A 16,680-nucleotide genomic window follows, 5' to 3' on the forward strand; every position below is an offset into this window, starting at 1 on the left:
ATTAATAAGCTTTTATAAGACGAGAGATAAACAGGGCCACTGTTTCCGGTTGCTTGCCAAATAGTGAGCCCACATTTATCTGCACTGCTAAGTCTTATATTGGCTACTCAGCTTAAAGGGATAGTGTGGCGAAAATTGACCCCAGGGTCTTTTTCTGCATGAAAAGGGATCAAGTAAGCCCTCCCAGAGAGGGGACTAGGGACCCTAGTCATGCTACTGCAGAGGTTTGGTGCTATTTCGAGCAATGTTAGTGGTTAAAAAATGCCGTTTTGGAAGCGGTCTGCGCACTGCCCCGATCGAATGCACTGTGAGCCATTTTGGCTCAATACTGGTTGATGAACGAAAACAGCTCTCTGGAGGGCTTACTTGATCAGTTTTCATGCAGAAAAAGACCCTGTGCCGATTTTCACCGGACTATCCCTTTTAAGAGGTGCCAAGAAACATCAAGATGGACGGGGGGGAATCGACTCGGTGATACCAAGGATGCTGGCTGATGATGAAGAGGAAGGAAGCTAGGTAGCCAATATAAGGCTTAGTCATCTTGCAAAATAGTGAGCCTGTGTTGATGTATGAAAACTACTGGTTTATAAATGGTTCTTAATGGTTAATAAAGTGTTTACAACCTAATTATAAACCCTTTATGAATCCTTTATAAGGGTTCTCTTATTGTAAAGTGGTACCAGAGTCCCTATGAGGGCTTCCCCTTTCCTGTAGTGTGTTATATAGGTTTGTGTGCATGTAAATGGTCTGCAGAGGCTTAAATCCCTATGTTTTCCGGAGACTGAATACATTTATTCCTCCCATTTGACCCATCCTAGTGTTAGGAGAAGCGCCCTGGGGAGCAGTGTAGTGAACAGATGTTTGCTCAGGGACATTTAGGTAGCACTTGGTCGTTCCAGGACTTGAACTGGTGACCTTCCTGTTCCCAAGCTATAGACTTTTGCCACCACAGCCCTAACAGGAGAGCCGTTACAGCTACTTAATAAAGATATAATCAGATGACTAAACACTGGGGATTACTAGCAGAAATACAATGTCTCTCAAAAACTTAAAGAGCATTTTGTGTTTGTTGTAACGGGATCAGATGTGTGTATGCATCAGAGAAGTAAGAAGATGCTAAAAAGGAAACAGAAAGAGGGGAAAGTTGAGCTTAAAGAAAAACACTCCTAGAATACCACACACACACACACACACGTTGCGTACAGTCACACCTTCTGAATGCGTGATCCACAGTCCGCTCACACGTGGGTGTGTGCTTCCTGCTCCTTATTCACATTTTTTTGTCTCGTTTCACAGACACACCCACTATGTTTCGTAGGACACAGACACACACACACACACACACACACACACACAGGAAGAGAAACAGCAGTGTGTAACTCTGTCACTGTCAGGACACAGCCACCACCTGAGAGGAGGGGAACACACACACATTCATCTAGAGAATCGGAGGCCGTCGCTGTGAGCGAATTCTGAAGAAGAGGAAGGGTTTGTGAGAAGTGTTTGTCACAATGGATTACTGAGTGAGGACGAGCCAGCACACACACTCTCTGACACACATGGCACACATGGCACAGTGAGTATAAAGGCAATAACTCTTTTGTGTGTGTGTGTGTGTGTGTGTGTGTGTGTGTGTGTGTGTGTGTGTGTGTGTGTGTGTGTGTGTGTGTGTGTGTGTGTGTGTGTGTGTGTGTGTGTGTGTGTGTGTGTGTGTGTGTGTGTGTGTGTGTGTGTGTGTGTGTGTGTGTGTGTGTGTGTGTGTGTGTGTGTGTGTGTGTGTGTGTGTGTCTTTCAAAAACAGAAACTTCTTTTTTTGACTTCACTTGAGTCTGTCATTTCTCAGTAAATGTTCCTGAGCCGCTCGTCTTGTTCTCTTCTTTCAGTTGCGCATAATGCTTCCTCGTATGTTAGCACCGTGGTTAATCTAAAGCATCCAGCCACATTACACAGGAATAGATTCAATTAGATAAACTTAATTGATCCCAAATGTGGATTTTCTTTACATTTGGGGTCTTGTTTTTATGCATCATGTGTGCAGGTGTTTGTGAGCTGGTTTGGTGGATGTTATAGTTTGTGCAACAGGAGTGGGAACTGAGTTGTGCTGAGATTAAAGGATCAACTAGTTTGCACCATGGAGGAAATGCACCATGCGGTTTACCCCTGCGAAAGCTTCATTGAGCTTTAATTGAATACACAATGTGAGCCAGATACATGCATTTGAGACATGTCCAGGTGTCCATTGTGCTCTAAATGTTGTAGCTGCTGGTCGGAAAAACTCTCAAAATTAGCCGATCATTTCCAGGCAGAGACTTAATTTCTGATTGAAACGTGGACCGAAACACTGGTTTTGCCCTCTGGCAATTGATTGAGCTCTCTGCTAATCGCTAATGCATTAGTCCAATTGCCCAACCCTAATTCCTCTCCGCGTACCTGCTCTGCCTGTCCAAGATGTCAGAGCCTAAACATGTTTTTTTTCACCAATCCCAGCAACATCCGACACCTGTGACCAATAAGAGAAGTCGGTGGATTGCCCTCCGGCTGGAGCCAGAGTTTAGACACAAGCCTTCACGTCCTGCCGGGCGGGGAGCATGCAGAGGGCTCGCACTACGCACTTTGTTTGAGTTGGAAGTCGTGGCAGGAGGTTTATGTCATGGCGGGGTGTGGTTACTGAATAGATAACTCACAGTGGAGGCAAAAATACCAACCTTTTTCATTAAACAGATGCACTTTGTTCAGAATACAAAATCCTATTTTTCATACGGTAAAAGCAAATCACAACAGAAAGATAAGCTGAAAAATACAAGAATTAAGCTGAAATACAAAATGAAAGAAAGATCATTCAAAAAAATGAATCAAATAAAAGCAGTAATATATTCTAAGTAAGATTAAAGCTTAAAGGAAGCACTGGCTCATACACTTTATTATTCTTTTATTCTAGAGAAATATAGTATGAGGTCACTTCCGTCTTCATGTCTTAAAGCTGCTGAGTCATATAATGCACCTCCAACAACAAATAAATCCAGAGCTCCGGTTCCTTTACTTCCTCTCCAGAAAAAAGGAGAGTAAAAGAAAGGATCAGAAATCTCAGTTTCAGTGTCAGCCTGCTGCCTTGCCACTCGTCCCCCCGCAGACCCACCGGACATCCATCCCCTATTTATTCTCCGTAAGCTGTCTCTGCCGTCTGACGAGACATCTGACCCCATCTCCATATCTCTGGACTCAGTAAACCCTTTCTGACCCACAGAGGTATTGTTTTCTGGCAACACTTTAGCATTTTGGTTTGAGGTCTAAGGTTAACATCCTGTCCTCCATTGAAAAATAATTAAGACTAGTGGGTGAATAAAGCTGCGTTTGGATGATAAGAAAATGTGCTCTTCACTCTCAGCAAAGTGCACACACTGCTAAAAAGAGGCTGTGTCACAGTTGGAAAGGTCAGCAACAAGAGGCTCTAGGGTTCGGTCCGATCATACGTAGGATTTATGATCCACGGTAAAGGCTGGGCCGTCTCGCCTGCACATTATCTGTTTGCTCCACCCATGAAGAACAAAGCAGATAAGCCGCACCGTAAAGACGTGTTGGAACAAACTAATGCAGAACATACTTGAAGTTGAAGCCAGTTAGTCGTGTTATTGTTTACATACACAGGAGAGTTGTTGATCGATTATATAAGACCTGAAAGAGCCCAATGGTCAACCGCTTAGAGATGTCCCGCCCCCTTAGCCTGTCACGTACAATGTGTCGGAGCTGTAGCGAAAACAGGAAGGCGAGTGTTCCGTGGTGATGTCACCGGAACTTTGGGATTTTAACCTTTGCAGACCATTTACATGCACTAAAACCTATATGACACACTACAGGAGAGGGTCTCTTTAAATACAGTATTTATTCCATGCTGCCAGAAATCGTGTGCCTGTCGATGACGTCCGTCTGTCACATCACAGCCAAGATGCCATTGTTGTCTCCAGACTTCCGCAGATTTCAGAGTTTAGTTTCCGTGCAACAGAGTGCTTTTGTTTGACTCACACACCCTTGCGTTTAAAATTAAATCAAACACACAGTCGTGGCGTCTACGACTTCCTCAAATACGAGACAATGAGATCGAGTGACGGACGGACAGCCCAGTGCATGACGTACATATGTCAGACCGAAACCCAATAAAGTCTCTCACTGTTTCTCGCTGTCTTGTTGGTTTTGAGGCTCTTTGAAATGAGGAAAAGGAAGGCAAAATTGTTGAAATAAAGGCCTCAGTATTTCTTCACACAACTACCTCTGTCACTTTTCACACACATGAGTGTTTCATCCTGTGCTTTATGAGGCTGTCCAAAGATCAAGATAATAAAGACACATGACAGAGCGGTCAGTTAGATCAGGGAGGAGCCAGGAGAAGACATGCATCACAGTGTTGCATCGGATCGGATCTTATGTCCACACCTCAGGATTCATTTTTGAGTCATTCTACTCTGTTTGAAGTCGGCTTTGACTGCTGAGAGCTTCTTGCTTTACTGCCATATCAAACTGCTCGTTAACGTCATGATGCTCAATTTTCACGGCTTATGAATGGCTTAAAAACATCAAGCATGCTTTTAAAATGTGGTTTGCACTTAGTAAAAAGTCCCCAAATGCCATTCATTGTTTGTGTTTGTCTTGCTTCTATACGTCTGACCTTTCCTTTGAGTTTACATTGGCTTAGAATCTGTTTGCAAAGACTGTAAAGTTGTCGCTGTTCTCTAAAACTCAGTGTGTGTGTGTGTGTGTGCATGTCAATTATTAATGAATGTGTAGCGCATGCATTCCCACATGAGTGTTTTTCTGAAGGTGTGTGTGGGCCTTTGTGTTCTGATTGGCTTCACAGATTTGGAACATGCAGGATATCGTGGTGGCATTGAAGACAGTGTGTTGGCTCAGACTCATGGGAGTGGTTCACGGTTACTGAACATAAGCTACTGAACTTTGATGGTAACCACAGCTTCCAAGGAGCGAAGAGTGCAAGATGTGTCATGTGATCGTGCCACAGGGTGCTGATGCGTTTCATTTCTGAATAATCTCCGGCGAGGTTAAAAAGCCAATTAAGAGAAGGCCAGATAAATACTTAGGAGGACTCAAAGGGAGGTTTTAAAGAATATATATCCACCATTTGGCTAGCGCTTTAACACATAGGCTAAGGGGTGGGACATCTCTAAGCGGTGGACCAATCAAAACAGAGCAGGCCAGCTAGCCAATCAGGGCAGACTGGGCTCTGGTTTCAGACAGAGGGTGAAAAGAGGAGCTGCAGCTCAGGCAGTATGAGAAACATAAAGAGCTTTCTGAACATTAAAGTCACTGTAGAGAAACGTAATACTAATATGAACCTGAAAATGAGCATTTTATGTCTTCTTTTACCCCAAAATACTCCTGTAAACCTGTTGCTTTGGATAAAAGCATCAGCTAAATACATATAAGGTAATACTAAATAGATAATCCCACCTATTTGCTGACACTTTAGAGCCTAATGCATGAAAAAAAAGCACCTCTCTTTTGCCTAATGCATTTATCAGGCTGTTTCCAAAGTCTTTCCACCAAACCAGCTCTTTGGTCCTCGGTGAATCCTGACATTAACACGCTCTCAGATCAGAGTCTCCGTGCATATCTCCATATATTGAACGCTGGACTGCTGCCCGATGATTTTGAAAGCGGACTCTTCGTCTGTTTACACTCCCACCAGCAGACGTGAATCTTTCACTGACAATCAAAGCGCCTACACTTTCTAACAACACACGGGAGCGCCTTCAGGACAATCGGATTTAAGAAAGGATATGGCCTCTGACGAAGATGTTTTTGTAGAGTCACAGCGGCAAAGTGTAGACAGACGGAGCGTTTCCAGGAAAAGCGGCTCTGACTGTAACAGCCTGCTCCTTTTGGGAAGCTGTCCTGGCACTGAGCCAAGGAGGGAGCCGAGGAGGGAGCCGAGGGACAGTTGAAGATTTACAATTGGGCTTGCGGTTACAGCTTTGCTGACTAACTCTGTGTGTGTGTGTGTGTGTGTGTGTGTGTGTGTGTGTGTGTGTGTGTGTGTGTCTGTGTCTGTGTCTGTGTCTGTGTGTCTGTTGAGTCACTCTGCTTCATGGGCTTTCTGAGAAGTGTGTCAGACTAAAAAAACTGCCGTAAAATCCTGAAAGGTCTCAAGGGTATTTTAAGTGTGTGTGTGTGTGTGTGTGTGTGTGTGTGTGTGTGTGTGTGTGTGTGTGTGTGTGTGTGTGTGTGTGTGTGTGTGTGTGTGTGTGTGTGTGTGTGTGTGTGTGTGTGTGTGTGTGTGTGTGTGTGTGTGTGTGTGTGTGTGTGTGTGTGTGTGTGTGTGTGTGTGTGTGTGTGTGTGTGTGTGTGTGTGTGTGTGTGTGTGTGTTTGAGCTGATATGCATCGGAATGGATGACTAAGTGCTCTTATTGGCTAAATGTGTCTTAATATCTTGCTTTACTGTAAGTGGGTGATGAGCACACACACACACACACACACACACACACACACACACACACACACACACACCATATCTTAATCACTGTCTCCTTAAGAGGCTAAAAGCAGCATCCTCTAAACTCTGATATCAGCCTGAGTCACTCACACTGTTGTCATGACAACACACTCATCCATCCATCCCAAAGCACGAAGCTACAGACCGTTGATGTACTCACACGATGCACATAGAGGCCGTATATAAGCAGCAACACAACGTACACGTCTCCCAGTTAGCTTCACCTATCAAACCACATGATGCTGTTTTCACCCTGGGATCAAACTGGCCCATTAAGACCAGTTGATCCGTGTCCGGGGGTTGCGGGGGCGGGGGTCTGGCTCTCTCTGGAACTAGAGTTGCAATATATTCCCGGAAACCTGTCGGCAAACAAAGCCAGATGTTTGGGATTCTTCAGAAGGAAAGTTTTCCAGGAAGGAGGGTATTCTGAGGACGATTACGTAACACTTGTTTGTGTTTTCCTGTACGCAGGAACTCCAGTGACCTAATGGTGTGGGTCTCGCTTTCCTCCACAGGAATGTTCATAGCCTTTTCTTTTACTTATTTAATGCAATGTGATCGTGTACGTCGTTCTTTTTAGTCGTGCAGTGCGGCTTGGCAATGTTATAAGTAGTATTGAGTGAATTTGCTTCACTTAAAGGGACCCTATTCTGCTCATTAGTGACATGTCTCCGTGCTTTAATGTTCAGAAAGCTCTTTATTTCTCTCATACTGCCTGTGCTGCAGCACCTCTTTTCACCCTCTGTCTGAAACCAGAGCCCAGTCTGCTCTGATTAGCTGGCTCTGTTGTGATTGGTCAACCGCTAAGAGATGTCCCGCCCCTTTGCCTATCATGTACAATGTTTGTGGCTAAGGCGCTCCAGAATATGACTCAGGATGTTTTATTTAGTCCCAACATCTTGTCAAAGCTTCCCCTAGCTCCCTTTCTGACTCCTGACCTAGTTATTGGCTCTTGTATTGAATATAAGCCATGATATAAACGTTTGAGGACCAGAACACAAGCAAAACTGTGTATTGTGTTTGTCTTTGAAGTCTCCTCCAGAAAACAATGCTTAACATTTGCTCACAACGTCTGGGCTGTCTTTGTTTTCCAGTTTTTCCTCCAGTTTGAAACCAAGCCACGAAATAAAGGTGTGTGTGTGTGTGTGTGTGTGTGTGTGTGTGTGTGTGTGTGTGTGTGTGTGTGTGTGTGTGTGTGTGTGTGTGTGTGTGTGTGTGTGTGTGTGTGTGTGTGTGTGTGTGTGTGTGTGTGTGTGTGTTATACTAACGCTATGCTCCTTTGGGGAGATTAGTGCTCTGCAGCTTTCAGCGGTGCTTGAATTTGCATAAATCTGTACACTGCTGTCATGCCTGCCTCCCTTTGGGTTTTCACTTCGCATGACCTCTGCCTGAACTGCACCGTTGACACACACTAACAGAACCAGCCACCTGAGACTGCACACACACTGTACTACTGCAGGACATGCTTCATGGTAATGTAGTGCAGCGATGGGAGGAACAGCGACTAGCGTCTGACTTTTATTCAGAAACCCGGTCGTTGGTAAACAAATAAAAGGCGGCGTAGCAAATGTGTGAAATCAAACTGTGTCCGGGATAAATCGCATCCGGAGATGAGCTGTTATGTTTGCATGAAGGATTAGGATTGTTGTTATGTTTTAATTTAGTCTTGGAGGTTTGACGCACGTGGATCCAGGATTTGATGATGTAAAAGAGACTAGAGGCTGAAAAGTGATTTTAAAGCAGCCATATTTTGCTTATTTTCAGGATCATGTTTATATTTAGTGACATGTCTGCATGCTTTAATGTTCAGCTCTTTATTTTTCTCATACTGCCTGTGCTGCAGCACCTCTTTTCACCCTCTCTCTGAAACCAGAGCCCAGTCTGCTCTGATTGGTTAGCTGGCCGCCTCTGTTGGGATTGGTCAACTGCTTGAAGATGTCCCGCCCCTTTAGCCTGTCACGTACAATGTGTTGGAGCCAATAGAAGCGCGAGTGTCTCTATGCTCCGGATGTAAACAAAGGAGTTCAATGGAGGCGTTTCATACTGGGTGGGAGTGTGGGATTTTAGCCTTTGCAGACCATTGACATGCACAAAAACCTATATGATGAAAGGGAAGACCCAAACCAGATGGAAGTGGTTTGATTTTAATAAGTCGTACAGGGACGATGCATTGGGTTCTGTCTCTTTGCACCCTTCCTCTAGCCATGCTTGTGGGTTTTTACCGTACAGCTGCAGGACTTGCTGTAAAAAAACAAGGCCACGGTGAGAAATAAATGACAGTAGCAAACACCATCTCTTTGATAAATGAAAATGTCAGCAGCTGTTTTAACTGATTGGCCCATAGGAGGCCTGCACGGCTCTCTGAGACTTGTATCTTTAGGTGAAAGAACTCATTGATTCGAAGAGCAGGAGGGGTGTTTGAGTTCCTAGGATAGTAGTTTGAGTTTGTGCACACCCACACATACATGCACTTGATAACCAGAGCATGCACACATATCCCCCACGTTGCAGACACCTGGTTTCCCAATGATGAGTTGCTGGGTTTGTGCCAGCGTTCCCTCTCCGACCTTAGTAAAGAGTCATATTTGATAACATCATGTTGTTCAGGGACTTGCTTGAGGTGGTCTTAATGGTTTAATGGATTCCAACAGTTCAGCAGTCACTGCTCTGTGATTCACCGTCTGCAAACACCACACAGTCGAGTCTCTGAAGCATCTAATCTCAGACGTGTTAAGCCGCTCTTCTTTTCCTGGAAGCTACATACATGAACAATAAGACAGCTCACACACAGAGGAGGTCTCTTGACGGGAAGGGAGGATTGGTATCAGGTCGGCGGCCCAGAGCTGGAGTATCGATCCGCTGGGACTCATGAAAGCAGGGAAGGTGATTAATGGTTTTTAATACTGCGTGTGCAGCCGGGCCTCGCTTCTCTGTTACAGGAACTATTCAAGGGTTTAATTCCACTGCACCTCGTCTTTAAGGAGATGAATGTTAAGTGATATTTATTCCAAACAAAGATGATAGTTACTCAAGGCATTAGTGGGATCCAGGGAGCTCCAGCTAATAAGAAATGAACACCAATTTACTCAAACACAAAACTAAGATCCCAAACGACTCCTTAGTCAGATTTCCTTGGGACACAATCCAATCAGTTTGTGGTCAGAGTTTCTTTCTTATCAACGCAATCCAACCATGCTCTCTTTAAAAGTCAAAAGGGCGAAACCATCTAACATCTGATCGGCTCTCTCTGTTCATTCTCTCTGAGTACTTCTGTGATAATTTAAGGTTTGATAAAGCTGGTGATGTTTTAACTCCAACAGCGTGCTTAGCAGTTGTGGAACTTTGTGATTTTAGCCTTTGCAGACCATTTACATGCACTAAAACCTATATAACACACTGCAGGAAGCAGAACAACCACCCAAAACAGAGCCTTTTAAAAAATGAATCTGTTTGACCCTTGACGGACTTGACTTGTGTGTGATTTTTCACAGTTTGATAAAGCTGGTGATGTTTTAACTCCAACAGCCTGGCAGAAATACCGTTTGTTTAAGGAGGCTTTGAAAAATGTTAAATCCTGCTTTAGGTTTTGCCAACAAATCACCCAGCTCACCCACACACACTCTCCTGCATGCAGCTCCCTCTCTCTCACCTGAAAGTGTGTGACTAATGCTTCATGCTAAATGTCCTGAACATCCTGTATTGGAATAATGCTCCTCCACCCGTACATCCATTGCTCCATTCGCTTACCCCTCGCTTCCCCGGGGTCAGCTATCATGCACATGAACGTTTCTTTGACCCGAAAAAGACACTTGTTATCAAAGGAGTCTAATGGTCAGCACAGTGGAGTATATTTGCACAATGACTCAGCAAAACAGGGCCGAAAAATGAATGTTGTTTAAACTTAGAATCGTCATTATTTAACGTCATTTCTCCCTCCCTCTCTTTCCAGACACAGCGTGGACTGACAGGTGACATCACTGTAACCCCGTGGGAGCCAGGGAGTGCTGCCATTGATGCCAGCTGTGTGTGTGTGTGTGTGTGTGTGTGCGTGTGTGTTTGTGTGTGTTTGTGTGTGTGTGTGTGTGTGTGTGTGTGTGTGTGTGTGTGTGTTTGTGTGTGTGTCTGTGTGGCACTTCCTGGGAGAAAATAGAACAGGAAGCCGGAGTGAGAGCTGAAAACAAGCGATCGCCTCACCTCCACAAGGAAGCCTTTCTCCCCAGAGAGCAAAGAGGACGGGTGTGTGTGTGTGTAGCTCTCTCCTGCATTCATACTGTGCAGTGCAGTGGGGGGTGGTGTTGGTTCTGTCTTGGCGTTAGCCCCCGGCTGTTTCCTTTTCCACAATTGGTTTTATTAAGTAGCTTTACACATTTGAGGAATTTGGAGTTCAAAGACACAGAAATTAGCAACAAATAGTGCTTTATAAAAGGAATTTGAAGTCTAGATATATTAATCACACAAAATATAAATATATAAGAAGCTGAGTACAGTTAAAATAAAATATGACACAGCTGTGCAGGTTTAAAAAGAGGAAGTGTGGAGCAGAAAAAGCAGATTTACAGTATTAAAATAACCAGTGACTTTGCATTTAGTGCTTTTCTTTACACATTTAATCAAATTGCAGTCACTTCTTCCCGCAGACAGTGACATCTCACGGTCAGGGGAGCCTTTGCATGGACATTTACAGCCATTACAGTGACCTTCTGGTGTGCTGTTATGACATTTAAGTGACCTAGCTAAACTAATGGCAGGAGAGATGAGCTTCCCCTTGTGCGGATCAAAAGGCAGCCACACCACCACGGTACATAGCTCACGGGTTGGCATGGTAGCTTCTAGATGTAATGTCTCCCTCTTGTGGCAAAGGGCAGAATTACAGGAGGCAGTGGATAAGTGAATTACAATTATCACACCCTCTGTGACTCATTATGGGTCACTTTACCTCCATCAATCACCTGTAAGGACCCACTGGGACAATGCATTAGGCTTGTTGTCTTGACGACCTGTCCAGTTACACGAGTGCTGGGTGCCAGTTCCCACAGCCGAGTGTGGAGGCCTTTGTTTCCCGTGACACGAGACACCACACACTCACTGTTGGTGCATTCCTCCAGCTGGATGTGCTCCTCTGAGTTGTGGAACAAGGCTTTTGATTTAGTTTGGAGAGTTAAATCTGATTACTTAAAGGGAGTGAGGAGAATTCCCCAGCTGGGTGAGAAAATGTTCAACTGAGGAAGATGGGAATGTGTTAGATTTGCAGAATTTGGTCACGAATCAAAATTTTTAAGGTTAACTTAAGGTGACGGAAAAGTAAATGTTTCAGATCAAATTTAATACAATTCATCCTCAAAAAAACATGAATGTGTGCATTAGTTTTCCTTCAAATCTGTCCAATAATTGTTGAGAAATGTGTCTTTTTTGCTCAAATCCAATCATCCTCTGCCTCAGACAATCTAAAATCTTATCCTATTTTGTTTGTCTTCGTTCACCTTACTTCTTATTTACCCCGGCAAATGTCACCTGATTTCTCCAAAAAGCACTTCCTTTTTGGTGCAGAAGCCTGAAAAATTCTCAAAATAAATTGGATTCTGCTCCCAAATTGTTTGAATTACAGCTATGGTCCTGGTCCCGCTGTTGAAAGGTAGGTCAGGTAAGTAAGCCAAATGAAGCTGAACCAAAGTGGCTCAAAAACTATAAATAAAACAACCTTTTTTTATATTATTTTCTTGAACTGCTCTGTTTATTCTGCATGCACTCTCAATGGTATACAGATTTCTGCTCATGTGTACTTTGTCAAGGTTGGGAGAGGATTCAAGTGCATGCCGTCCTTAGTAAGGTAACATTTGGTACCCTTTTAATCTCCCTAGGTAGATGATGCAATATAATATATCACTGAAATTCATCTAAGTGTAACTACTGAGGCTCATTCCCTCCCATCTCACCGCTGCTGCAACTGACGCCGAACACATCTTCCCCCAGAAGCTGGTTTCACATGGTGGATTAGATGTGTGTTCCCATTGTCTAGCACCATTTGAAATCAGTGTTCTTGGGGACAGGAGGACAGCTCTGGCAGTGAGTGAGTGTCTGGAGGATCTTGCCTTCCCTCCTCCTCTTATTTCTCTCCTCTAAACGATGACTGATTTCTCCTGGTGCTTAGAGCCCGCTGCAGCCTTCTAGCACCATTTGAAATCGGTTATAAAACTGTGGGTCAATGCATCTGGGAGACGGACACAGGACAAGAAGAAGGAAGTTACTGCTGTCCATTTTGTTTATTGACTTAAGAGATCAACCAGGGGTTTGACGGATACTTATGAATGTGTTTTTTCATTTCTGTAATAGAGTTACCATTCTCACTGCCAGCAACAAGTGGGTGTTACTGCAGTCCCCACTGATCACCACTAGGAGCTGATATACTGTTTGGATGTAATGTAATGAGCTGCTTGAAGTGAATAAAAAGGCCAGATTTCACAGGGAAATGCTTCATGTGTTTTTATTTCCTGTAACTCGTGTTTTATCCTGTTTAACACACAGGGAGAAGAAAGTGTTTTCTTAAAGATTTTGAACATGATCACAGATGCTTTTCATAAGAAAAAAAAAATCCTTTCAGGTTCATAATTGAGCAGTTACTATTGTATTATATATATAAATATGTGATGTGAATTGTAAATTAATACACAGACATGTTTGCAAGCTGACCAACCCAACCAATATATAGAGAAAATAGTACATTAAATATTATATTTGTTATTTAAAATATCTTATCTCATTGCATGAATTATATAAATGAATGCTAACATATGCACATTTTTCCTATGCCTTTTTAGAAGATATTGTAGCAGCAGATATACATGTGGTTTGTTTTTTATATATGAAAACATATATCACTAATTGTGTTCCTGCAAGAGTAAGGTCTATATGTCTACACATAACTGTAAATGTTACAGATGTCATAAGGCAGACATATAACTGTTTACGGATGTCTGTCCGTTTTTTGATGATAATGAAATGATGCAAACAAGACAGGATTCTGTCAAATTCACTTGTCTGATAAGCAGTGTGTTTTGAACAGGAATATAAATGAGTGCCTTAATTAAACCCATTGGCACTGGGGATAAGGTAATAGCCTCTGACTCGCTGATTAAATACATGTTGAATGCAAAACAATGTTATTGTGTTAGTTCTTAAATGCATTTTAATCACCAAACTGTTGTATTATTTTCATTGTGCTGTCAACCACCACTCTAGCACCGCCCACTTGGAGTTATATCCTAGCAACGAGTATCTCCGCTCTCCTGTCATTGGTCGATTCTTGGACTTCCGCCATATTCAAAAACACTCACTAGTCTGCTGTTGTAGGAGTCTAAAGATAAGTAGCATAGATTTATTGTTGTTATTCTGTTAAACTCATTCAGTAGCAGGTAGTGCATGTCAAATGGGAGAAACAGGAGAAGCTCCAGAGAAACTAAAAAGACAACAGAGCTCCAGAAACTGGATGAGGAAGTTTTCTGTTGATGAAGAAGAGTCTCTCGAGAAAAACAACAACAATCTGAGACGGTAAGTCCTTCTTTATTGATTGAAACTCACTAATCTCGAGTGATGAAACAAAAAACAAACACACAATAAAACCCTGAATGGCAAAACAGTTTGTTAGTCCGCTTACACTTGAGCTAAAGGTGGCTAGCATGCTAATACATGACACATTATTGCACTACATTAACGTTATTCCGCTGTTTATCGTCTTTAAACTAAGGGTTTGAATCTCATGAATAATCAAATGAGTTTTTATAGTTGTTTTTAACAAGTAACTAAATAATCTAACTTCATATAATGAGTTTTATGTAGTTTTAAACTGATGTCATATATTGTAGTTGCGTCAAAGCGCCACGAGGTGTCAGCAAAGCGCCACTAAAAGAAGAGCTATTTGTCGCCTGTGTCTTTTTCCATTGTGTTTGATTTCCTGTTGCTCAATCTGCTTTCAGTTCTATGCTACAATGTGAACCCTTATTTAACACATTATTTATAGTTAATGACCTCCAGATAAATCAAGTCATCATCCTCATTGGTTTGTTGTCGGTGCAGGTTAGGTCCTGTGCTTATAATTAACTTCTGTTCTGCTGCTCTGATGTTTTAATCTATCAGCTGGTAACAATACCTTTCTTAAATCTTCTGAAACATGTATTAGTAAACAGGTTTAGATAAACAAACTACAAAAAAAAGGTGTTTTATGCACAAAAACAGCTATTATCTGTCCGTCAACTGTGGAAAAAAACTGGAGAAAAATAAAATTGTACGAAAAGACTGTAACTTTGGATGTGATCCACATAGTCTGACTCCAGTTTTTAATCAATTTGAGCTCAACTGTATCTTGCATTAAGGCACAAAACTAAGGATGTTGTACCCAATCTCCCCAACCTTTTCCCTAGGTGAAGTCCCTCAAAACGTACAATAATGCCAGTTTGTTATGGGTGAACTTTCCTCACTTGAACAGCAGAAATTGTGTCTCTGCAGAGTTTTCTGACCCTTTCTCTACGTAAAGCTTTTGAGATGGTTAATCTGCATCCAGGCAACACAAACACTTATCCCTGTCTCTTTAGTCTCTTCCATTTATTGCCCACAGATCTGAAAAGCTGCTCATTTGTATCGGAACAATGAGATTATCTTGTGAGTTCTCAGACTGGCGGCCAACTTGAATATCAGCAATCAGTATGCTTTGGTATAATAAACCCCTGCTATAGTTTATATTGGACTCTTTTCAAAGGCTTTCCATGTTGTGTGCCAGCCCTGCCCAGTGCCTAACCGGCTCTGCAGACAAACATGGAAAAACTTCACCCGATATTTGACCTCTGGAACAATGTTTATGGAAAAAAACACCGGCTTGGACTGCAGATAAAAATAAGGCTTGTTACCTCAGTGACATTTGTATTGAGTACAAGACTGGCAAGGGGATTTCTTTATTATTAGCATGTGAGAGGCAGAATCTAACAGAAATAAACACGTGCTTCAAAACATGTGAACTCCACATTATATTGTGCTTGTAAATTGCCTTGCTCAGAACAGTACATTGAAATCAGGGACACAGTGTTTTCAAGGCGGGGTTCTGGCCTCATCAGATATGTTTTGCACTTCATATAACACTTAATAAAACATGTGAGTGAGGTCTTACCATCATAAAGGTGTTCTTGTTCTTATTTGTGGAAAAGATATAGAACAAGTGGGGTCAGAGCTAGGGTACATTAGTTTTAGCAAGCTTTACCACAACAAGGACTTCCTAGGATTTCAATCCCGTGAGCAACACTTCCCTCAACCATGTCAAAAGACCGTTGTGCCCCGGGTAGGGACGGGGATGACTATGTAAATCATTCATGTCATTAAAGCGTAAACAGATGATCATCTTTCAGGCTCGCTCATATCAAACGGAACACGATAGTCTTCTTCCGATGAGTCAAGTTATGAGGAAAAATGTTTTAATGAACTGATCATTTTCTCAGATGTCTTCATTTCAAGCACAGAGTTTCATAACGGCGTAGTTTCAAAGCCAGCAGGGACACACCGTTCTCATTAAGAGCATTTTAATAGTTTGAAATAGCAACCATCCAATCACTGAGCGGGCTGTGTTGTGTAACTGCTCCCAGTAACATTGTTGTAATGCTTTAATGGTTGAACAGGTTGAAGATATGTCTTTGGGGGAAGGATTAACAATATTCATGTCTAAAAAAGGCGAATCTGTCCCCTACCATAAGTAATAAAGATAGTGATGGCTCTTTACTCTTCAAATTTACCAGCAAGCCAATCAAGTTCGAACCTGCTTCCCACTACGCAATGCAATGTCATCAAGCTCTGCATTAGGCCTACACACCATGCTGAATACAGGAGTAAAGCCTGTTCTGACGTGCCTTTGATTTCAGGGTTTTCTGCATCATATTTCCTTGCCTCGGCTCTAAACTCATTAACGCCTGCTGATGAGCTTACTTCCCAACACTCTTGTTACATAAACCCTTGTCCGCCCGCTCTATAAATCGTTGAGTGCAGGGAGAAGTCATCGAGCGGAACACCGGTTTACATAATTCGCTGCAGGCTCTCATCTCCTGTGGGTTTCCCAGCAAGTCTTTCCACAGAGAAATGACAAGTGTGAGTGTGAGTGTGAGTGTGAGTGTGAGCCTTTGCTCCGTGGTGGATGCTTGTCATT

General features: G+C 42.8%; 1 protein-coding gene and 1 long non-coding RNA gene across 2 annotated transcripts in view; both read left to right on the top strand.

Moving 5' to 3' along the window:
• Window positions 1–1,365: 1,365 nt before the first annotated feature.
• Window positions 1,366–12,970, top strand: LOC134878971 (uncharacterized). Its single transcript, XR_010167758.1, has 2 exons — window positions 1,366–1,576; window positions 10,453–12,970. It is a non-coding gene; the product is annotated as an uncharacterized LOC134878971 (long non-coding RNA).
• An 885-nt stretch (window positions 12,971–13,855) lies between these two features.
• Window positions 13,856–16,680, top strand: part of net1 (neuroepithelial cell transforming 1) — a 29,754-nt gene continuing 26,929 nt past the window's right edge. Inside the window, exon 1 of the mRNA XM_063905163.1 lies at window positions 13,856–14,048. Coding sequence (XP_063761233.1) covers window positions 13,927–14,048 — 122 coding nt within the window. The 5' untranslated portion in view covers window positions 13,856–13,926. The remainder of the gene's footprint in view (window positions 14,049–16,680) is intronic.

This window comes from Eleginops maclovinus, chromosome 17 (assembly GCF_036324505.1).
Source record: "Eleginops maclovinus isolate JMC-PN-2008 ecotype Puerto Natales chromosome 17, JC_Emac_rtc_rv5, whole genome shotgun sequence".
NCBI classification, from domain to species: Eukaryota; Metazoa; Chordata; class Actinopteri; order Perciformes; family Eleginopidae; genus Eleginops; species Eleginops maclovinus.